Raw genomic sequence first — 24,328 nt, 5'->3', positions numbered from 1 at the left:
ATCATCATCATGATGCGGGAATCATCATCACCAGCAACAATCATCAGATTTCGTGTCTTTAGCATATAGTGTCTTTAGGGTCAGCCATTTCAAAATCTTCTTTCGTATTTTTTTCATGATCATGACAATGTCCCGGGGAGAGAAAAAAACTCTATAATACCATATTTTGATATTGAGATCAAAACGTGATATTGGTTTGATTGATATAAGAGATAAAAGATATAAAAATAATATCCAAATTTTACTTCTGGAACATCATCATGAGATCATATTTAGATCTTGTAAGATCTAACCAATAGCAGCGAGCTATTCGTTTGATCTTGAAATATCAAATTTTGATATTGTTCAGATTTTCCAGGAATATTTTTCAGCTATTATTTTCAGATCTCTTATATCTTATATCAAGCAACCCAATATCACGTTTTGATCGTTAGTACTTCACCTCTACCCGGGGTGTGTGATGTACTTCGTTGGCCCTAGTAGTTTCTATGATAGGGCCGATCAGAATCGGGCAACAATGGTCGTGGGACATGTCGAAATTCCAGGACCTGCAAACAGCTACGCAGCGCGCAATCAAAGTGTGCCATGGCCCCAGTTTGGAAAACTCTCAAAACCTCATTGGTGGCACATGGCTCCTTCGATGCGGCCGCGGCTGACTGCTGCAATTATCCAGCACCCGGATGGGTTGCTTCTTCTTGCTGCTGCTGCTCACCGGTTTGGTGCTCCGCTCTGCTGCTCGTGGCGATGATGCTTCGTCAATGACGATCGTTTTCAGAATGCCCGATGCGGGGATGCTCGCTTCTTTTATATATTTTGCACACATCTAGTGACCAATCGGAAGCACTTTGTTGAGGGGAAATAAATTCCCCTTCGCTCGTTTGTTCGCTCTGCGACTGTTGCGTGGTCAACCGCGGTTGCGTGTTGATGATGTATGTGCACTACAACAAGCAAACAGTTTTCAGCTGATATGAAAATACATAACGCGGCAACATGAAATCTGTCCTATATTAAACTTATTTATTTTTTTTAAATCAAAATATTTATCTGTGTTACTCATATTCTACAATACTCGCTTCCTCTACTCTTGATTTCTACTTTTTCGATGAATTTATTATGATCAAATTTATTCATTGAATGTATTTTTTTTCCAATTCACTTTTTTTTAAATATTTTTCAAAGTAAAGAAAAGTACGTTGGGTTTACTATTTTCGTACCAGCTGTGTACCGTCAAACATTGATCTATCTTCTATCTATCTTCGACTGTAAAACGCTTGCAAAATTTAAAAAAAAATGCGTTTCCCAGTTATACTTTTCTAACGTTCTCACACTGATATACCTGCCTAGATGAACGAAAACATAAGAATGATGCAAATGTGTCAGTTCGTTCGTCAGACAAGTATATAAATGTTAACGCATTCCACAATAAATTCTAAGATATCACTGAAACTGGCAACTGCAGTGTTCCATAATACCAAATCACAACAAATAGCTTAAAGTAAAAATGGCAATACTCTCACAATTCTTTCACAACGCCAAATATACTCTTTTAATAAAGTTTACATGTTTTTTTCTTATGGTTACAAATCTTATATTTGTTTGTATTGAACCATGCTAAGTTGTTTTTGAATCGCTAAACAACGAATAATCAGTTTGTCAAAAAATGTTTAAGTTTTATTTTACTATACAGTTCAATTCAGTTTATTTATTTATTTTTATATCCATCCATCGATAGTTAGAAACCACGTCTCATGAATATGTAAGCATTTTTAATTTAAATCATTTTCCATTACATTATAACTTATTGTTTTATTTGGAAGGTTCGTATTCCAATTCAGTGTAAACGATCAAATTTGCTTATTGTCTTTACATAAAAAATATAATTTCGATGATCCCTCTGTTAAGTTCATAGAATACCGTTTACAACACTTTCATCTTCTACTCTTTCATCCTGTTTTCCCAACATTTTCCTTCGATAAGCGTTTTGTATATTTGTTTTTGACTTTGCAATTTACAATAGAATACAATTAATCATTCACTCTTCCATGTTTCCCTAATCCGTAAAAAGTAAGTTTTGTAAAAATAGTTATGAATTTGTATTACAAAAATAATTAATCCCACTTCACCTTTCATTAACTAAGTGATAAAACTAAAAATGTCTGAAATCCAAATTCAGCTCAATTGCTATGCTATAGTTTATGTTAGATTCAAAAAAACAACTTTAACGCTCATTTCTCACTTCAATCTATCTTGCCAGACCAATTTCAGTCCAATCGGTATGATGTGGCAAGTTCTCTTTCTTGTCTCGAGTAAATCATAAACCATGAAGCCTTACAAAAGTAACTACCGTCAAGTTGCAAATTCTAGCACAGATATTACACATTTATGTAAATATAAAGATTATCATGCTACCTCAGTACTAGCATCGGATGTACCTCATTGTAATGACAGAACACAGAAAGCTCATCTTTCACAACAAAATGGAGTACTATCAATTACAAAATTTGTTATAATAATTGTAGCACCATTATTTTTCGAAATAATTTCAAAAACATGTGCTTGCTCTTTTGTCTATTGAGCTGAGATGCCTCAATTTTTGTAATCAATCATTAACCTCTAGTTATATTTATAGTTTCCAAAAACAAAACATTTCTTGAAATTTTTCTTTGTTTCAACCAAATCTTACATCCTTGAATGTAAACTTCATCTCTACGTTAAAGTCTATCCTTTTATTAGAAAGATCTTTTCAAGAAAATATTAATGTATTTTCATTTCTCGAGGTGCTATCAAACTAAAGTACAGTAAATATATTGCTTACTCCCTCAAACATTTTTCTCTTCACTTGAAAACTTCCCAACACATTTAGTTTTTGTGAACACTCATTTTTTTTTAGCCATAACATCATTTAAGTGACAAAACTACTTTTTTCGATAAAATGAAGATTTATTTGCTTTTACTTCTGTTGTGTAGCGAACGATTCAAAAAACCAATTGATAACGAATAAAATCTGTGTTTCTTATACTTGTGAACAAAATCGCAACGTACTAGTTTAATTGCTTTTACAAGCTTTATGCAAATAGACATGTTCTGAAACTGACATAGTTAGTTAGTTAGTTTTTATTTTTAACCAAAATTTAGAGAGAGGGAAAAGCCCCTTTGAGTGATTTCTTTTACTGAAACTGACATATCTTTCAAAAGAATCATCCAATCGTATCTCAATCCACATTATTATTTGGGTCCATTTCAAACATTCAGTGGGATTCATGAACACATAAAAAAATAACTTGATTTTCTTTCTGCATGAAAGTTCTGATATTTTTCCATACAAAATATTTTTTTTGTCCACCACACCACATGTGCTTTATTATTGGAATATTATATATTTATTCCAATAAAGTACGAGCTTATTGCGTTCCTGGTTTTCTTGGCATTATGTTTTTTTTTCTTTTATTACTAATTAAAGTTTAGTATGTTTTAAAATATTGTTTTTTTTTTCTATTTTAAGTGTTATTTATTTTCTCCTTATTAAATCTATGTTTCTGGTGGAACTTGGTTAGAATTTTCAACGTGACTTTTCCAATGAGCATTTACAACGCATCCTTTGTCGCCTAACATTATCTAAATTTGTGTAGTAATCATCAACTGCATATTTTTAAGCAGTAGAGAAAACTACTTATCCTTGAAGATCCTTTAGCGTCCATTAGGTAATCTAACCCACCGTTTTTAGATTGGCGTTCCACAATATTATTGATGTCATATTATGACGTCACTCAGGACGAAGCATATTACCGTTATTTGCATTCAGCAACATAATCGATTTTTCTGGGCTTTATTATAAAGTGCCTCTTGTTATTGCATATCAGATGCAAACAATGTTCTTTCATTTGAACTAGTTTAAGGTCAATGCTATAAATATCATAGGATTGGATCTCATTGCAAATCTTATTCAGTGAACTTTATTTTATAAATCGGTTTCGGTTAAATAACTCATTCACATTTATTATCATGCATACCAAGTTAAAATCACAGTGAATCAACTAATAATGATATCAATTTATATTAACCGTAAAAATGTCGAAAAATTTCATTCGTCCGTTCTTTTCTTCTAATAATGTAACAAAAAGAGCATAATTTCCATGTTGTTTCATATTGAGCATAATTTAATAACTTAAAAATTTGAAGTAATCAACAATTTCAATATATTTTACCAACAGTTTCTCTAAATTACTTCTTCCTAGCAAACTATGTATATTATTTTGTTTAAAACTCAATGATCGGCAATCGTCAGGTTCTCCTTTTTTTAAAGTATATGCAGCTTAAGTATCTTTACCGTCATATTTTTCAGCGATATTATTTACCACGACCCACGATAAAGCCTTATCTGATGCGTGTCATAAGCTAGGTAACCAAAACCACAGAGAACAGACATCCAAGTCCAGTTCCAAAGCTGTGTAAGGAATTTAACGGCCATTTGAAATCGGCAACACAAGTGGCAATAGCGTGGCGCTGCAATCGGGTAATTTCCCATACTAATTGAATTCACCACTTGAAATGTTTCAATTCACCACTGACTGTGGCAATATGGTGTTTGGTGGCGTTCATGTTGTCATCGTGTATTGGTTTGCAACCTTACTCAAGTAAAGATTCAAATCTTTACACAACCTTCCGAATGAAATTTGTTCTAGCCTGGATGTCTGTTCTCTGTGCCAAAACGCTCAAGAAATTACAACTCATAGCATGTTTATTTTTTTATTTGCAACTTCTTTGCCGAAACTTCGCACCGAAAACTCCATTTAACTCGACATTTCTTTCAAGCCCCCATACTGAAATCAAGAATAAAGAGATGCTTGCTCATTTCTTAAGCCACAACTTGCCTAAATTTTACATACCCCGAGAACGGCCAAGAAATCTTGGCCCTAGCGCAAATACCATTATTCAAAATAAAAGGCTTCTGAAGACAAACATGTTCACTTGACGCATGGTTGATCATTCTTAGTTTAGCCCGCGAGCCTCCTTCAATAATAATGCCATCTCTTCTTGTCATATGTCAATTCGAACATTATGCATCGTGGGAAACCTTCAAAGTCAGAGTCTCAAGTTTTTATGATTTGGTATGTACAGTCGACAAGGAAGCAACCCTCTGCTTTAAGGAGCAAAAACTTCAGAACTTCAGAAACTTCAGAGAACACAAACATGGCTGCCACAATGGCCAACTTGGTTCCCTACTCGCGTTTTCAAGAGCACCAATCTTGAAAATTCGTAAACAAATGCGCTCGATTTAGAAAAGCTGCCTCTTTTTGCAAGTGAGCAAAGCCAGGATAAACAAGTGCGGCTTGGCTTGATGCTTCTTTCGTCAGATTTGTTTTAGAGGCAAAATTGAAATGGGATTTTTTGATGTTTCACCTTAAATGCTTCGCGAAAAATCTTTTTGCAAGAAACTACCGCATTTGAGAAAAAAGTCTCAATTAAAAACTGATCCTTTCAAATGAATCGCGTTAATCGTGGAAGATGTGGGTAAACTACCACGTGTACTTTTGGTTACATACGATAATATCACAATGCAAGCCCACGCGTCACTTGGATTGTGCCGCAGCAACGCAATGCACTTGTTCTAATTTTGCCACACGAGCACTAACTTGGAAGCTTCCCAATGACCAGCACTCTCCATGCTCACGTCGAGAAAATAATCGAACAAAGTAGAAATTTGCTCTTTCATGCGCATACTCGCGCATACTAGAAATCATTCATTGCTGTTCCAACAAAACACACCACGCAGCATGTTTCCATCACTATCACTAAATGCCCGCAACGATCGTCGTCGCTGCGTCCTAAAAGTTTCGAACGCTTCCTATTGAAAATCATTGTACCTGAACATGTTCTAACATGATCAGCGTCTGTCGCGCTTCATCAACACATTCCCATCGCATTCAAGCCTTAGCCTACTAAGCATTCATTGGAAACCGCCTCGACTACAGTTCCATTTATCTCATTACTTTAGATTCTCTGCCTCGACTATCAGAGACCTTTTCATTTTTCATTTTTCTTTTCAGATGCTCTGTCTCGACTACAGAGATCTTGCAATTTCTAGGATACTGTCTCGACTACAGTTCCTTTGCATTTCAGATTACCAATATACTTACCGAATTGGTGAGCCGTAGTTCCACTACCAGCTGCGCCATTGTCGAAATTCCAGGACCTGCAAACAGCTACGCAGCGCGCAATCTCAAAGTGTGCCATGGCCCCAGTGAGGAAAACTCTCAAAACCTCATTGGTGGCACATGGCTCCTTCGATGCGGCCGCGGCTGACTGCTGCAATTATCCAGCACCCGGATGGGTTGCTTCTTCTTGCTGCTGCTGCTCACCGGTTTGGTGCTCCGCTCTGCTGCTCGTGGCGATGATGCTTCGTCAATGACGATCGTTTTCAGAATGCCCGATGCGGGGATGCTCGCTTCTTTTATATATTTTGCACACATCTTGTGACCAATCGGAAGCACTTTGTTGAGGGGAAATAAATTCCCCTTCGCTCGTTTGTTCGCTCTGCGACTGTTGCGTGGTCAACCGCGGTTGCGTGTTGATGATGTATGTGCACTACAACAAGCAAACAGTTTTCAGCTGATATAAAAATACATAACGCGGCAACATGAAATCTGTCCTATATTAAACTTATTTATTTTTTTTAAATCAAAATATTTTTTTTACATCTGTGTTACTCATATTGTACAGGACAGTAGTTTTCCACAGTAGGGAAAATTGGGTCACTTATCGATGTTAGACAATAAAGGAGATAGCGGCATTCCTTGGATTTTTTTTATACAAGGTACCATTATTCTAGGACGTCTTTATCGAAGTTATGCATTGTAATATATGTATTGATATTTTAAAGTAATTCTACTTATAGGGAAATAGGGGTGAATCGAGCCACTTATCAATGTTTGGCAATAAAGGGGATACCGGCATTCAATTCTTTGAACATTTTTGCATAAGGTAGCATCATTTTTTAATGTCTTTATCAAAATTGTGCTTTGTTTCAAATCGATATTTTGAAAAAGATGAACTTATAGGTGAATAGGGGTAAATTGGAACACTTATCGATTGTGGACAATAAAGGGGATACCGGCATTTTATTCCTTGTTTTTTTTTTTATTTATAAGGTACAAACATTTTTGAATGTCTTTATCGAAGTTGTGCATTGTAATAGATAATAATTTTCCAGTTGATACGATAGACCCCCCGTTGACGTTGCGCTGCCCGTACGTAACGCTTTGTCGCGACCAGCATAATGATCTGAGATATGTCAGTTGATCTGTCATCGATGAAGCGGATATATCAAAACAGAGTAGAACAATAGATAGATGATAAACAGAAATTGAAGTCTTAATCGCTATCATAGTTTATTTTCGCTCGATATCCCAAGCAACACACATGTTATATATTAGTTACGACAGCGCAAGTTTTGGTTCTATAGAAGTTTATTTGACGTTATTCCAACACAATGTGTAACGGGCAGGACTGTTTTTTGGGTTTAAGGAATTCACGACCCTCACTTATGCGCCAGGTAACTAAAAGTTACCGTGAAGGTGCGGTTTATCAGTTTATATTTTTCCCGTTCCGGCTTGAGACCTCAGGGCGGGTTTGCAAATCATTAGTACTGAACCCAACAGACGGAGACCAAAATTCAAGAAAAAATCATAATCGCAATCGAAAGAAATAAACGGTTTATATAGCGTGTTTCTGATCCAACCTCCCACTACACAATTCGACGTTTCATTCAAGCATGCAGTTTAATTGAGGAACGTTTTGGAATTCTACATGTTTATTCCTAGCGAGGGGTTAGTATCGGTTTTCGCTTACTGTGTACGTCACTGTCTTCGACATGCAGCTGCAGTCAGGGCTTTCCTCGTTGCGCGCGTTTGTTGCATGATCCTGGTGGGTGATTCCTCTCCTCGAACCGTTGGCCGGTAAGCGTTCGTGGCCTATCGGCTGCTAGATGGCGTGCGGCCTCAGACAGCGGTGCGTTTGTGTCTGACGGCGGCGACAAGAATGCGCTCCGTCGCTGGACGGGCGGCGACGGTGGTTTGTTACGTGGCTAGGTGGACGGCGGCGGCGGTTTGCTCCGTCACTAAACGGACGGTGGCGGCGGTTTATCCGAGACCAGCCGGGCGGCGAGCTTTTGAGTTGGGCTCGGACCGCGAGGGTCGAAACGGACTCGATAATGGGACGTCTTTGGTCGACACGTGTAGGCCCGATCAGCTGATCGAGGGGTTTCCAGCCGGTGTTCACGCCCTAGAGTGGAACCTTCGTTTGAAGGTTTTATCTTCAAACGAATAGAACAGTTAATTTGTGCCCAAAACGATTCACTGTTTAATACCTTTCGAGTTTTTCACTGTCGGCACACTGTAGGTTAGGTTGTCAACGTTGTCGGGTAATATCTTTCCTGCAATTATCCCGACCGTTTAATTTTACAATTTCTAGACAAATTGGTCATTCTACTAACCTCGACTGTCTAATTCCACTCTCTTCTATTTCTGCCTGTCTTCACTTTTCACCTACTTTTCTTCTATAACTTTTCTATCCACCTTTTTAACTACTCTGCTCTCTTGGCACGTTTTCACTGCTTCGCGGTTGGATTGGTTTTGGGTCCCACGCTATGCAAAACGTAAAGGCTCTATTCTTTTGGAGCTCGTATTACACCCGAACGCGAGGCCATTCATCGGTAAGGCTCAACTTCGGAAGTTTTCTTCCGGGGGCAAACATTGCCTACATGTTCAATTTTGACACTCCCGTTGGGTCCCTAGTCGAAACGGAGCTTATATGACTGATATATTTTTTTAAGGGTCATGATCATCTTGGATGGGTGGGATGTTATTTTGTAACCTCGTTACAAATGTTGGAATTACGTAAAATTAACTTCTATACAACCAAAACTTGCGCTGTCGTAACTCTAATATAACATGTGTGTTGCTTGGGTATTATATCAAAGTTTTTCCATCAATCTTTCGTAGTAATCCAAGAAACCGCTTGTTTGAACCGTTTCTAGAGACAGAATTGTAAGTAGCTTAAATTAGATGAAATTCTGAACTTAACAATTATGTAATCCATGTTTTGCCTAAAATCTACGAGGTGAATCCGACGACTCACCAACTTTCCATTCATTCCGTCGATTCACCAAATTTGTGAGTATTGTTATGACCGAATTTGAAAAAGGACTGAAATAAAATGAATTTAAGCATGAAGCTAACAGCATCAATCCAGCGTTTGCTTTCGAGAGTTGGCGAAATCCAGAGTTTCCGTACCGTACACAAGAAATTCTACTTATATGGGAATAGGGGTGAATTGGGCCACTTTTCGATGTTTGCCAATAAAGGGGATAACGGTATTCAATGCCTAGGACTTTTTTACGTAAAGTAGCATATTTTTTGCATGTCTTTATCTTGTGCATGCTTCTATATGGCCTAGTATATCGAAATACGTCTAATTTATAGGAGAAAAAGGGCAAAATGGGGCACTTCCTGTCATTTTTCCGAAAAGGGGTTGGCACCATTGGATTCCCCGCAATTTTTTACATAAGATATACTATTTTCCATAAACTGAAAACGCGTTTCTGAAATGCATCCGTTATTTTGTTTGAAATAAGCCACTGTGCGATGGATTGTGGCTGTATCTTTGTTCTTGCAGATGACGATCATATACCCTGGTCGGAACAAATAGTTGCCAAACTTAGGTTTAATTCGCTCCTTTCTTTGTGTAACAACATTTTTCAGTATTTCATTTTGTGTCATCGTTCATTGTTGTGTACTGAGTTCAATAATAGGAAAGCCTTCAGGAAAAATGCCAACTCTAATATAGTTCGTTACCTCTGAGTATTACAGTTTATGAGGCACACAATTAAGCTTGTTCTAGTCGACCTTGAGCCACAGACAAACAGACGTAACTCTTAGAGGAAATTCATTAACAGTTTTTGCCCGGTGTCTTTTACATTAGCACACTGCTACCTGTTGGTATAATCGCGCGAGACACTGTCGGCCATGTTGAATTTTAATTTGATGTTTATCTAACACGCACACTACTACACAAATCGCCTGTAATTTCGTTTGCATCATTCAGCAACGTGTACACTGGCAAGCGTCAAAGCGATCGAACACCAGCGCCTCTAGTGGAAGGATCGGGCAAATCGAATAAAATTTGAATAGATCGTTGAATGCATGTGCCAAGTCGTTTCGCAGAGTGTTACTTCTGTTTGTCTGTGCTTGAACAGAAGACCTTATTTGAGAAGTGTACCCTCTATCAATCTGACTTTTAGGAGGGTTTGTGTTTCAAGAAGTAGATTCACACAGGTCGACATTCCTGCGTCGTTTAAGGACAAACGTCTTGAAATCCCGCTTCAACAATGCATTGGAACTTCAGACGCACAAATCTCAAGAAGAAAGCTTCAAACAACAGTGAATTTTATTATTCTGTTCTTGTTCACTTGTAATAAGCCTAAAATCAGAAGATGAGGTGCGTTGGTTTTGTTAACGAAGAGATTTGAGCGCTCAAAATCGTGAGTAGGTGCAGAAGCCGGCCATTGTGGCGGCCATTTTGGGATTCTAACAAGTCTGCTCTTAATTGGATCGGGATGAAGAACTCGGAAAGGTTTCTCTGCTAAGACTCGGGTCTCATCTCGGCTATGCCTGTGATCAACAAGGTACCTAAACCTCTTTTTTGCAGCTCCATTAAGACGTTTAAGCGTCATGAACAACCTAGTGGATGGCACATTAAGACCGCTTTCATTACTTATGCCCTTTTTGAAGCCAGAGGCTGTGGCAGAAGATGGCTTTTTTCCACTGTATTTTTATGAACAGGTTCTTCAGCAGAATCCTTTACTATTGATGATGACAATAAAGCTACGTTTATTGTATCATCGTAATCATCGCCAAACATATACAATAAACATATCTTTTTCAAACAACAACTACAAACATATCTTCTCGATTAGGGTAATTCATAATCGATTAGGAGTAAGAGTTCAAATCATCTAAAACTTTACTTTGCAGTTGTTCTTAAACGATATCGATTTCTCTATTGATATCCATTCTACGACGTAGTTGAGTTCTGTAACAAAAAAGAAAAGTAACCACTTGCAGGTACTGTAGAACCGAAGTTTACTCATGACAAATTGTGAAAAAATCAGCTTTTTGAACTAACAGTTACAATAATAGTGTAGAATTAGCATAAGTAAAAATACACAATAATAAAAACTAAAAACCAGATTAATCCACCTAGTGGTGATAGTGCCTTTCTCGTCGAACATGTACTCATGATCTTTCCTTTCCTTCCGGGATACGACTGGGATAGTTTTGCCTCAGAATGTTGTCTTTGCAGTCTTTTGGAGAAATCGAAAACACTAGTTTATGATTTTCAAGGTCAGGGTTTCCTTGCCAAGATGGCTTTGCTAAACTCAAAAATGTCATACGGAAGTTTTGGTATATATTGAGTCTGTTCGGTTTGAAACCGTCGTGATGCGGACAATCTATTGTGCCTTGCAAGATAAATCCGCGAAACGCGTTTGTCTTCTTCTTTTCCATCAAGTTGCCAAAATATGCCCGTCCCACTATGAGCGACCTGATGGTGAGAAATTCTGCATGCGGCGCTCATATCAAATCCACATGAGGCTGCGGCGATATGGCCGCGAGGAGATGCACGCGATACAGACGCATCATGCTCAAATATCATGCTCAAATTATTGATTTATTGATTTTTTTCAAACAACCACAGATAGAAAGCACATATTTTTCCTACTGTGTCTCACATAAACAATATGAGTATCTCAATGGAACTAAGAGAAATATTAATCGAATGTAATTAATGAAAAACAGACCAATAAACATTTAAAGAAATAAATGTTTTGTCATTTACATAATATTGTCGAAAAACAAATAATCATATTGAAATATTGTTATTGCTTCCTTTTACTCCCAAGTCCCAACTAACTACTCAGCACATGTTGCTTTTGAGGTTATGATATGGAACAAAAAATGCCTAGTGATAGAGCAGCGTCCATGAATTATGTCATGTTTTTGAGGGGTACTTAGGTAGAGTGAATCGTGAAAAATAATAAAAGATGTTGTTATCTTCACTACGGGAAACGACATTGCTCATATATATTACGTGACTTCATTTATGGGCTTGCTCTAGCACTAGCTTGTCTAGATAAGCAACACTTCGAGCCATAAAGAAATTTTTTTCACCATTGTTCGTACGACATCAGCTCGATCGCTGCGATTATTAAAGTGCTTCTAAAATTAAATTCAATGACGAACATCATGTCTTCTGACGAAGAGGACTGGATGTAGTCAAATACCACCCAGTGGCACCGAAGTTGGCAGTTGCAGAATTGTTGTTGCAACTTCAAGCATAAATTCATGGCGACAGAGTTCTCGACAAAGAAATCCTGTTACAGCGGAAAATATGCCCCAGAGCACCATGAATCTGCGGGCAAACTTGGCACCGAAGCTGGAGCTCATCGTCAGCAGAAAATGTGCCCCAGCTACTTGACTCGACACTCGAGTTGGCACATCAACACTAAGTGATGGGTTAGCGAAACTGTACGCCTTGGGTAAGTTTCCAGCCGGGCGACAACCAGGCGGCCATCACTTTTACCCAGCACTTCACCGGAAAGGGAACGTCCATAAATTACGTCACGCGAAAATTGCCCATTTTCAACCCCCCCTCCCCCCTATGTCACACTTTTAGTATGGGACCTCTGAAATTTTTGTATGGGTCGTCACACTTTGCTGGACCCCCCCCCTCCCCCCTTAAAGCGTGACGTAATTTATGGACGTTCCCAAAGCTATCGAAACCCGAGATGTGGCCGTTCAGCAGCGATACAGCGGACGTGATTGTGGAGAACGACATCTCCACGCATAACGTCGCGGGATATACGATCGACGTTCTGTTCGTCATGGCGATCATCGTCGCCATCATCATCTGGAGGTGGCGCAGGAACGCGCGCCGCCTGAAACACTTGGAAGGCGCAGCGCAGAGGCTCCTGCGTCAGCAACAAAACCTGCAGGTTTAATACGATGCGGTAGGGATCGCGTTGGTGTCCCGTTGCATCATCGTCATCGACCGGCGGCGGCAAGAGAATGCGCGCCGCGGAGAGAGAAGCGGGGAAGGTAAGAGCACAAACCAACTCTGTAACTAAAAGGGAAAATAAAAGTTAGTCTGTTTGAGAAAGTCGCGCGCGTTGGTTGATTTAATATCACACTCCGTGACATCGTTCATGCCCTTGCGGGAGCGGGGCATTCATAGTTAGTTTTATAAGAACATTTTTGGTGACCCCGACGTGATCAGCACCGGCTGATCGCTCATGTAACTCATCTCGTAATCATTCAAGTGTGATCGCGTGTGCTAATCAATCCTCGGTTCCGGGTCATTTGGCCGAACGCCATTTGGCCGAATGCCGTTTGGCCGAATGCCGTTTGGCCGAAAGGGTCATTTTGCCGAACGCCATTTGGCCGAATGCCATTTGGCCGAAAAAGGATGATGAACTTAAGTGATCTTGCCACTGTTGCCTATATCAATATAGCTCGAAAGAACAGCCATTCATTCAAAGAAGGAAAAATCTCTGACAAAAATAGTACCAGTTTCAACGCCAACTAATCCCTTGATGGTAAAACTTGAAAGAATAGCCTATGATTAAAAGAAGGAAATATTTCTGATGATCATATTGGCAGCTAGAATGTTATCCAGAGTTTGTCCACGCCTCCAAATACTTTTGATAATAATTCGGCCAAACGGCATTCGGCCAAACGACCCTTTCGGCCAAATGGCATTCGGCCAAATGGCGTTCGGCCAAACGACATTCGGCCAAACGGCATTCGGCCAAATGGCCGGACACCTCAATCCTCTAGTGAACCCAAGCGACACAAAGCGATAGTCGCCCCGTGTGGAGAGGGACAGTCAATCTTGATCGTGCTCGAACAAAATCGTTAATTTATTAATTGCCCGTCGTCTGCCGTTTTGCCGTCGGAGCTATTACGTTGGTCCGGCCGCTAGTGAATCTAAGTGAAAACATCAATTGTGAATGCCATTGGCGCCCAGCGTCTGCAAAAGTAAAGTACGTGAATATCGCCAGAGAGTGAGCCCTAATTAATTGTCCATGGGGAATCAAAGTGGCAAATCGAAGATTTGGTAGTGCCTGAACAAAATACGCATGTCAGAAACCCAAGAAAAGGTAGCAAAAACAGAAGGAGAGACAATACGCCAACCAAGAAAAAATAAAAGAGTGAAATTCCGGAGAATCCCTACAGAAGAGGTGCTGTCCGTCGTGGGAACCGTGCAATCTTCCCCCAGCTTCGGACCTGGGAGCCACAACCTCAAGCCGAGGAAACTGGAAGGAGCGGACGCCGTTTACACCCTAAAGTAAGTCCGTTCCCATTTACTAAGTGAATTAAGTGAAAATGCCGCGTGCTGAGGACGAGCGAGCCGAGCTGGTGGACACCAGCAAGAACCAGCTGGTCGCATTAGAAAACAGTATGAAAAGGTTGGCGAGCGATGCTAAGCAGCTAAAGGACCAGACCCACACCTGGGTGCAGCTAAAAACAACGATAGGAATGCTGGACGGCCTGTATGAGCAGGCGTCCAACGTCTTGCTACGATTGGAGGGCCTTGATGGCCCTCAACAGCGTAGAGAGCCTTTGATGGCTGTCTACCTAAATGCTAAGGTGCTGCTGGAGGAAATGGCTCAAAAGGTGATGCCAGCTCCTTCAAGCAGCTCTTCAAACGCTCTGCTGGATCAGACCATCCAGCAGTCCTCAGGTCGATCCGACCATTTACCGCGGATCGAGCTTCCAAGATTCAACGGTTCACCCACGGAGTGGCTCTCATTCAAGAGCCGCTTCGAGAAGAGAATATCCGCTCTGAATGAAGATGCGGATAAATTCGCATTTCTGGGAAAATGCCTGGAAAAATTCGAACCTGCCAAAAATTCAGTCGAGGCACTCGAAAACTCGGGAACGAGCTTTGCCGAGGCCTGGCAAAAGCTCGAAACACGCTTTTACAAGCGTAGAATAGCCTTCGAAGGCTACTTTACTAAATTGCTCATGGTGAAGAAAATCATGAGCCCCAACGCCAAGGGAATTATGGCGTTGATCGACGCAGTAGACACCGCAGTCCACGCCGCTCACCAAATCCAAGGTGAGCGAAATCAAACGCTAGATAGTGTGGCCAACGGCCTAATTATTGCCATAGTAAAGGGCAAATTAGACGACGTAACCCTATCCAAGCTCGAAGAGAGCTTGGACCTACAAAAAATCTACACTTGGGCCGAATTCAAGGCCGAATTAGGAAAACGGGCCAATCAGTTGGCTTGTCAGTACCTGGAAGAGGTGCCGCCTAGAGGGCGTCAACACAAAACCGCAGCAGTAGCTGCTGCTACACCAACCAAAGAACCAATAAAAAAGGCTCAATCACAAAACAATCAGAAAAATTGCTTCATTTGCGGAAGTAAAGAGCACAGCATTTTTTATTGTGCTGCTTTCAACAAGCTCCCCCTCAAGGAGAGGTGGGAGGCTGTGTCCAAATCCAGGCGGTGCTACAACTGCATGTCTTGGGGGCACTCCGTGCAAAAGTGCTCCTCCAACGTGAGCTGTAAGGAATGCGGGGCGCGCCATCATACGCTCCTGCATTTCGAAGCTGCGGAAAACCCCCCGCAACCAACCCAAAAGGGCAATGAAGGGTCAACGACTACGGCTTCGGCCTCAACCAGTATCACCCAGTGACTACCAGGCAGCTACGTGTTCCTGGCTACCGCCCTCGTCCAAGTGAGGGGAGCTACGACTTGGTACCAAGTAAGGTGCCTGCTCGACTCGGGTAGTCAGGTCGAAACTATAAGTGAACAGGCAGCCCACCTTCTTGGGTTGCCTTTTTCGAAAACCCAGCTGACCATAAAAGGGATTAGCGGAGGTATTAATGCGCGACGAAAAGTTACAACTCAAATCGCCTCTAAGAGTGGCGATTTCACAATGACAGTGGACATGATGGTTGGCCCGCGCCTGATTGAGGACCAACCCAGTATCACACTACACGCAGGAGAAATAAGGGTACCAGCGGGCATTGAACTAGCTGACCCACTCTTTTATCAAAAGCAACCAGTCGAAATACTACTTGGATCGCGAATATTCTTCCAAATCATGGGACCCAGATCCATCAATCTGGGCAGCGGACCAATCTTCCAAGAGTCCGCATTCGGGTGGCTTGCTGGCGGACTAACATCGTTGCAAGTACCGCGACGAGCTACCACGGCGGTTATAGCATCTGAGCCTGAAGTATCAAGCAAGTGGGATTGCGCATCGGCCCCAGACCATAGCTACAAGGATCAAGGACTAGATAATCTGTTCAGAAGTTTTTGGGCGCTTGAGGAGGTAACTTCTGCGGAAGCGAAGCCCTGCCACAGCGCGAATGCAAGCGAGGAGCATTTTCAGAAATACACGACGATAGGAGCGGATGGAAAATATGTAGTCCGCATTCCCTTCAAAAATGAGCCACAGTTACTAGGCCATTCTTTTGAGCAGGCAAAACGGCGATTTCTATCCTTGGAAAAACGCCTTGCCCATCATCCGGAAGTTTACAAGCAGTATAGAGAATTCCTAGCTGAATATCTCGCGATGAATCACATGGAAATAGTCCACTCCAAGGACAAATCCAAGGTCAGGTACTACATACCGCATTCTTGCGTAATCAAACCAGATTCCACTTCAACAAAATTACGAGTAGTATTCGACGCCAGCGCAAAAACGTCAAGTAACATATCACTCAACGACATTCAGCACAGTGGTCCTGTCATACAGCGTGAATTATTTGACCTGTTGTTGGATTTCCGATGCCACGACAAAGTGGCCACAGCCGACGTTGTGAAAATGTATAGGCAAGTAAATCTTCACGAAGAGGATTCGTGGTTCCAATGCATCCTCTGGCGGAACGATCCCTCCGAGGAAATACAAGTATACCGATTGAAAACGGTAACGTACGGCGAGGCGGCATCGTCCTTCTTGGCATGCCGAGCGCTTCATGAGGTCGGAGAGGAAATTCGACCCGAACAACCTGAAATTGCTGAGGTTATTCAACAATGCTTCTACGTGGACAACTTCATGATGGGGGGAGATTCAGCCGAAAAACTGTTGGAAAGGCGGCAGGCAGTGGAATCAGCCCTGATGAAGAGAGGTTTTCCTCTACGCAAGTGGGCGTCCAACGACGTCAGCATCCTCGCTGGAGTATCTGACGAGGACTTGGAGAAAGAAATCCGAATTGGGGACCATGACATCATAAAGACATTAGGTGTAGCGTGGTCGCCTAAGGCTGACACGTTCCGGTGCATCGCTAATGACCCGGTAAATTCCCATGAGAAAATGACCAAACGGCAGCTCGCCTCAGAGATATTGAGGCTGTACGACCCACTAGGAATCATGCAGCCAATAATCATCACAGCCAAAATCCTTCTTCAAGGACTTTGGAAAATTAAGCTAAAGTGGGATGACGAAATCCCAGCTGATTCGCAACATGAATGGCAGCAGCTGAAGAAAACATTACCAAAACTTGCTAGCTTGACAATTCCGCGCCAGGCGATTCCTAGCAATCCCGTGCACCTGGAACTGCATGGATTCTCAGATGCTTCTAACCTGGCTTATGGTTGCGCGGTCTATGCATATTGCATAGACGAGAAAAATCGAATATCTATGAACCTATTGTGCGCCAAATCTCGAGTGGCGCCAATGAAGGATGTCACCCTTCCACGAAAGGAACTTCTGGGAGCAAAGCTACTAGCAGAGTTAATGAAAAGGGTAATTTCCATTATACCAACACACGTTCAAAGAACATACTACTGGTGCGATTCACAAGTAGTCTTGGCTTGGATTCATTCAAGCGTACCCCACAGTGAAGTGTACGTTCGCAATAGAATCAACGTAATTCAGTCCCTTACGCATCGAGCGGATTGGCGATACGTTCCAACGGATCAGAACCCAGCTGACATAGTCTCGAGAGGTATCTCCGTGAGAAAACTTCTAACCACGAAAAAGGATATATGGCTGCATGCCACAAACTATGCGCTAGAGAACAGACGGCGCGCTGAGGCATATGGCGCTCCGCAAGTGATAGCAATCTGTTCGTCAACCGACAGAGACAGCGCCAGCAGTGAGGTGGAGGACTTAATATCAAGTTACCCGCACCATAACTCATTCCAGAAGACGCGGAGGCATTTTGCTGTCGTCAATCCAGCTTTCCACGCTCGCCATAATGGCGGATGCTATAAAACAATATGACAATATCTGTGCCCCAGCTAACGCAACGACTTATTTCATCCATAGCAACCTTTGATAAACAATTATTTTCCTTGTCAACGGAAAAAAAAAACAAACTCTGAATTTTATTATTATCATCAGACAAAATTGAAACTTTGAAATAATCATCCCGCTTATCGTTAAAATACCACTTCGTAAGGTAATGGATTTATTGATCCTCATTTATGTTCTCTGCATGTATCTCTATAAAATCAGTTTTATCTTCTAGTCTGAAAAATTGCCACATCATTATATGTTGTTCCCGTCTAACAGTTTTGGTGGGAGGCCAGTAGCCGACCGGCTATGTCGAGGGTGATGACTTTGAGGCGTCGGAAGCCGCGACCGCGGTGGATGATCGGGAGCCAGCGACTCGAGATCATCCGGATGCTGTAATGGCGGCTCGTTATGTGGTGTTTAGTGTTACGGACAGTCTTGTCGGTACGCGACGATACAACCAGCTTTCGTCAGGGCGTCTTGCGGGGGAGTTTTTCGTGGAACACGTGCGACGTGGCCAAAGTGAGGGATTGACCAACAATTTGACGTTCCAACAGTAACATGACTCGTGGATTCGGAGATGTTGTAGGCTATGAGCTCTTGCCTGTCGCAACAGTGGGCCAGTATCCCAGCAGCGGTGCCCACGAGCGGCCATCAGGCGGTCTGAAATGGCGATTCACAGTGGACAGGATCAATGCCGAGGTTGCGAGCACAGCAGAAACAAGCGAGAAACTCTCAGGCGATTATGCAGGGCAATTCCTGATCGTCGTGAACAGGAATTCGACAAACAGTTCCGGATTTGCCGGAGCTAGAATAATTGCCCTCAGACAAATACTAGTGGCAATGTATCAAAGTCTATATTCAAACTTTACCACATAAATATGATCATAACTTGTGACAATGTACCCCGAAGAAATTCCTAACAGTTTACTCCGCACCTAATAATAAATAGTCAATTTGGTTAGATTGTTAATTGCATTTCAATGAACGACTTCGCAGTACTAACCCAGCCAAAAGGGTTATATTTTATCACAGACCAACATACGTACCACTAATCATTCCCATCTTACACCGATTTAATGACCAATTCCAATATTTGATAGTTGGCCAACTGTCCCCCCGTGGTGCTCGCATGAGTTTTGCTCAAGTTTGACGTTTGTTCACTACCGCAACCTAGTTCATGGTTGGCCAAACTGTTTTTTTTAGCATTGGGCGAATGTTTCCGTGACTACATCGAAAAATGTTCAGAGTGTTACGTCTGTTTGTCGGTGGTTTTACATTCTAGGTGAAATCAACACATTAATTTTGTTTTCGACGGGTAACATTTGTCGTAACGTATTAATTTGTGGAGTGTGGGAATTTAGGGCAATAAGTGTGAAGTTGGCGCTAGCTCGCAACGTTCAATTTGTTTTCTGCGCCTGAAGGTGGTTACGCGCATACGCCTGAGTGCGATGGGTGGCGGTCTTCATTGAACCGCAACTGGGCGTAAAGCGGAAAAGACTGACCCAACAGAGTGAGCGCCCCTTCGAAGGAGTGAAGGTTTGACGAGAAAAATCATCGAAACAATTGAAAGATAGTCGTAAAGGGAAGAGATGATACAGATTGAATACCACTGTGCTAATTCGCCAAGTTTTGAACGGATAGGAGTTTGTTTGACCTTCCAAAGCCAGTTAGTTATCCAGCCGTTGATTTAGTTATTCGGCTGGATATCCGTGGCAACCCTTGAAGCATGATCGAGAACGGATTCAGGATTTTACCAGGCACCGTATTTCGGCGCAATCCCAAACCTCGTGACCCGTAATCACGGCTGGCTGCTCCTGTTGTCAGTGAACACCAACGGCGGTTCGGGAAAAGGCCCAAGAAATCGACGCACCTCGGGCGTCCAGCTTCCACAGGTCATCGTCCGGACGGTCCTCGCGAAGTGCGCGACAGAAAGTATGATTCAGTAAGATAGTTAACGTTTGTCGAAGTGCATAAGCGAAAATCCCATTCCGGCGGTTTCCGGCCATGACGAACATATTTCAAGTTTTCAGGCTAAAAGAAAAATAAATGTTATAAAACTGATTAATTTTGTTTAGATACGATAACGAAACGCAGAAATTTTTCCTCTTTCGTTTTCCTCTAGCAGGGAAGAAATGTGTTTATCAAAGGTTGCTATGGATAAAATAAGTCGTTGCCTTACCTGGGGCACAGATACTGTCAAACTGCTTTATAGCATCCGCCATTATGGCGAGCGTGGAAAGCTGGATAGGGCCATGAACAACTTCATGTCTAAATCAGCGGCCATCAAAAGTCGCGGGATTAACCGAGAGCCATGCTTCGGGCCCCTAACCGTCAGCGAACTGGAGGCTGGTGAGCAACTGATCGTCAAGCATCTACAGCGCATCAGTTATCCAAAGGAGCTCGCTCACTTAGAGGAACAAGGAACCCCTACAAAGCAGGGCCCCCTTCAACATCTCAGTCCAATAATCGAAGATGGATTCATCCGCATCGTGGGCAGGCTTAGCCTGTCCGACTTACCTCAGCATCAACGGCGTCCAGCAATAATACCCCAAGAGCATTTCTTCGGAAAAATTATACTAGAGCACATTCATCGACGAAATCTCCACGCTGGCTTGGAGACAATCATTTCGGACTTCCAGCAACGCTATTGGATGCGGAACCTCCGAAAACTGGCCAAAACTGTCGTCAATCGATGTATCTTGTGCGCACGAGCTAGGCCGCGCAAGCTTCAACAGCAAATGGGCCAGCTGCCAAGACCTAGGGTGAATCCATCCCCAGCATTCACCCACACCGGAGTAGATCTATGCGGTCCGTTTCAGATTTTGCCAAGCCCACGGGCCAAAACGAGGATGACAGTGTACGTGTGCATCTTCGTCTGTTTTTCAACAAAGGCAGTTCATCTTGAAGTGGTGGAAGATCAGTCCACAGGTGCATTCATTGCTGCTCTGATGAGGTTTACTTCACTGCGTGGGAAGCCAGAAGTAATCTATTCAGACAATGGACGGAACTTTGTTGGAGCAAGTAGGGAACTTGCAGAACTACGGAAAATCTATAACAATGAGATCTTTCAAGACGAATTGGTCGGAATAGCAGCCAACAAGGGGATAAATTTCTCCTTCATACCGCCCCGAAGCCCAAACTTTGGAGGGCTTTGGGAAGCTAACATCAAAGTTGCAAAACGGTTGTTCACGGCAGCAGCCCGCGGGGCATGCTTCAACATTTTGGAACTGCAGACTGTACTCTACCAGGTGGCGGCAATTATGAACTCTCGCCCCCTCACAGTGGTCTGGACGGATGCTAGCATCCCAGAACCACTGACTCCAGGCCACTTCCTCATCGGAAGATCAATGACTGCTCTGCCAATCCCAGGCAAATTTATCGAAAACGGGAGCATATCGGTACGCTGGAAGCGTATTCAACATCAAACTCTGCAATTTTGGCGGAGGTGGCAGGATGAATACCTGCAACATCTGCGCTGCATGGCCAAATGGACCAAGAAGCAGCCCAACCTAGCAGTTGGGCAAGTTGTCCTCATTGGAGATGACCACAATCCTGTGGCAAAATGACCCATGGGCATTGTCACCAGCATACAACCAGGAGCCGACGGAGTCGTGCGCGTTGCCACGGTTCGCGTTGGGCATAATGTCTACAAACGCAACGTTCGACTGTTAGCCCCATTACCAATCGAGCTACCGGCGGCCAACAACGATACAGAACAAACTCCACTCAACGTAATAGTAGAACACGAGGAAGACCCTCCACCTCAAGCCATTTGGGACGCCCGCCTACGCCCTCGTCCCAAAGGGGGGAGAAAATGGATGTAGTCAAATACCACCCAGTGGCACCGAAGTTGGCAGTTGCAGAATTGTTGTTGCAACTTCAAGCATAAATTCATGGCGACAGAGTTCTCGACAAAGAAATCCTGTCACAGCGGAAAATATGCCCCAGAGCACCATGAATCTGCGGGCAAACTTGGCACCGAAGCTGGAGCTCATCGTCAGCAGAAAATGTGCCCCAGCTACTTGACTCGACACTCGAGTTGGCACATCAACACTAAGTGATGGGTTAGCGAAACTGTACGCCTTGGGTAAGTTTCCAGCCGGGCGACAACCAGGCGGCCATCACTTTTACCCAGCACTTCACCGGAAAGCTATCGAAACCCGAGATGTGGCCGTTCAGCAGCGATACAGCGGACGTGATTGTGGAGAACGACATCTCCACGCATAACGTCGCGGGATATACGATCGACGTTCTGTTCGTCATGGCGATCATCGTCGCCATCATCATCTGGAGGTGGCGCAGGAACGCGCGCCGCCTGAAGGACTTGGAAGGCGCAGCGCAGAGGCTGCGTCAGCAACAAAACCTGCAGGTTTAATACGATGCGGTAGGGATCGCGTTGGTGTCCCGTTGCATCATCGTCATCGACCGGCGGCGGCAAGAGAATGCGCGCCGCGGAGAGAGAAGCGGGGAAGGTAAGAGCACAAACCAACTCTGTAACTAAAAGGGAAAATAAAAGTTAGTCTGTTTGAGAAAGTCGCGCGCGTTGGTTGATTTAATATCACACTCCGTGACATCGTTCATGCCCTTGCGGGAGCGGGGCATTCATAGTTAGTTTTATAAGAACAAGGACTTTGCTGGATTTGACGATGGAGCTTTGGAACATCCAACCCCGGAAGTACTGAAATCGTCAAAGGGGAACGATGCTTTGGTCTACAGTGGGTATATATTTTACCAAAACCGAAAACTGGTAAGTAAACATCACGTTGTCGATGACATAACCTTAAAGTGGCAATTCATTTTTCAATTTGTTATTGTAGATTGATGAAAACTTGAGTTGGATCAAAGCTGACGGTAGCAGCGAGGTTTTGCAAAATTCTCTCGCTGTTATTTACTTCCCACCCCGCAGGGCCGAGGCACAGAGAACAAACGTGCAAGCTCATGTAGTGCTGTTGTGTAAAGCATTGCAACGGTTGTTTTGAAATAACTGGGAATGTGGCCTTTACGCGGCGCTGTCACATTTCGAATCGGGGTACAAGTTTGCCGTTGTTTTACCTTTTGGCGCTAGTGTCGCCAAGTGTGCACCCTAGTATAGTTCCACCAAGAGAGTTTCTTATTGAAGATAATGGAACTAATTATCAATAGGTTGCTCAAATGTTGTTGCTGGATTAGTGAAATAATCATAAACATCTTGTTATCTAAGCCTTGGCCTGGGTAAACAACCCAATTTGGGGTTAAATCCTAGGTTAAATCAATAGAGTTAAGAAACTATAGAGGACGAATGTCGCTGCTGTTCCCTTTGTTCTCGTTCGGAAACATGTCGGGTATCTATCTGTCAAACTGCATACTTTTTCGCTTTGACATTTATAACCCGGCCTATCTCCGTCAGCAAGAGATGTTTCGGCAGCGACGCCAGCGACATTCGTCCTCTATAGTTTATTAACTCAATTGTGAAATCTGTCTACGATTCATATAATTTGTAGAGGATGTTTTGGTCCGGTGTAGGTTTGATATAAAACAGTGGTGGACGGAAAATATTCGCATCAGTTCTCAGTTCAACTTCGTATCGGACGGACGTTCTTTTGATCTATAAACACTGCAATGACTGGTCGCGGCAAGGGAGGCAAAGGTCTCGGAAAAGGAGGCGCCAAGCGGCATCGCAAGGTGCTGCGGGACAACATCCAGGGCATCACCAAACCGGCCATCCGTCGTTTGGCGCGTCGCGGCGGAGTGAAGCGTATTTCCGGTCTGATCTACGAGGAAACCCGCGGAGTGCTGAAAGTTTTCCTGGAGAACGTCATCCGGGATGCGGTCACGTACACGGAACACGCCAAGCGAAAGACGGTGACCGCCATGGATGTGGTGTACGCGCTGAAGCGACAGGGTCGCACGCTGTACGGTTTCGGAGGTTAGGAGGTGCGTGGATTGTGAGGACGGAAGTCAAGGGCCACGGAAGCATTCCAGTGGGGAGTTGATCAGAAATATATTTTTTGTAAGCGAGTAAATAAAAAGCCATATTT

The 24,328-nt window shown here is 42.9% G+C and overlaps 4 protein-coding genes and 2 long non-coding RNA genes across 6 annotated transcripts; 5 read left to right on the top strand and 1 right to left on the bottom strand.

Moving 5' to 3' along the window:
• Positions 1 to 374: 374 nt before the first annotated feature.
• Positions 375 to 7,029, top strand: LOC134291610 (uncharacterized). Its single transcript, XR_009999187.1, has 2 exons — positions 375 to 532; positions 6,726 to 7,029. It is a non-coding gene; the product is annotated as an uncharacterized LOC134291610 (long non-coding RNA).
• A 668-nt stretch (positions 7,030 to 7,697) lies between these two features.
• LOC134291609 (uncharacterized) lies at positions 7,698 to 8,433 on the bottom strand. The gene is made up of 2 exons (XR_009999186.1): positions 8,366 to 8,433; positions 7,698 to 8,311 (listed from the first exon to the last, which is right to left on the bottom strand). It is a non-coding gene; the product is annotated as an uncharacterized LOC134291609 (long non-coding RNA).
• A 6,005-nt stretch (positions 8,434 to 14,438) lies between these two features.
• Positions 14,439 to 15,758, top strand: LOC109622768 (uncharacterized). Its single transcript, XM_020077200.3, has one exon. It carries the CDS (start codon positions 14,439 to 14,441, stop codon positions 15,756 to 15,758), a length of 1,320 nt encoding a protein of 439 aa, XP_019932759.3.
• Positions 15,759 to 16,001: 243 nt separating this feature from the next.
• Positions 16,002 to 18,868, top strand: LOC134290858 (uncharacterized). Its single transcript, XM_062858072.1, has 2 exons — positions 16,002 to 17,816; positions 18,608 to 18,868. The coding sequence occupies exons 1-2, from the start codon at positions 16,002 to 16,004 to the stop codon at positions 18,866 to 18,868; spliced, it is 2,076 nt and encodes a 691-aa protein (XP_062714056.1).
• Positions 18,869 to 20,563: 1,695 nt separating this feature from the next.
• Positions 20,564 to 21,877, top strand: LOC134290857 (uncharacterized). Its single transcript, XM_062858071.1, has one exon. It carries the CDS (start codon positions 20,564 to 20,566, stop codon positions 21,875 to 21,877), a length of 1,314 nt encoding a protein of 437 aa, XP_062714055.1.
• A 1,941-nt stretch (positions 21,878 to 23,818) lies between these two features.
• LOC134284276 (histone H4) lies at positions 23,819 to 24,325 on the top strand. The gene has a single exon (XM_062843021.1). The coding sequence runs from the start codon at positions 23,910 to 23,912 to the stop codon at positions 24,219 to 24,221; it is 312 nt and encodes a 103-aa protein (XP_062699005.1). The 5' UTR covers positions 23,819 to 23,909; the 3' UTR covers positions 24,222 to 24,325.
• The last annotated feature ends 3 nt before the right edge of the window (positions 24,326 to 24,328 follow it).

This window comes from Aedes albopictus, chromosome 3 (genome assembly GCF_035046485.1).
Source record: "Aedes albopictus strain Foshan chromosome 3, AalbF5, whole genome shotgun sequence".
Lineage (NCBI taxonomy): Eukaryota > Metazoa > Arthropoda > Insecta > Diptera > Culicidae > Aedes > Aedes albopictus.
Note: the sequence above shows the minus strand (reverse complement) of the source record. Positions and strands in the feature narration are given on the sequence as shown.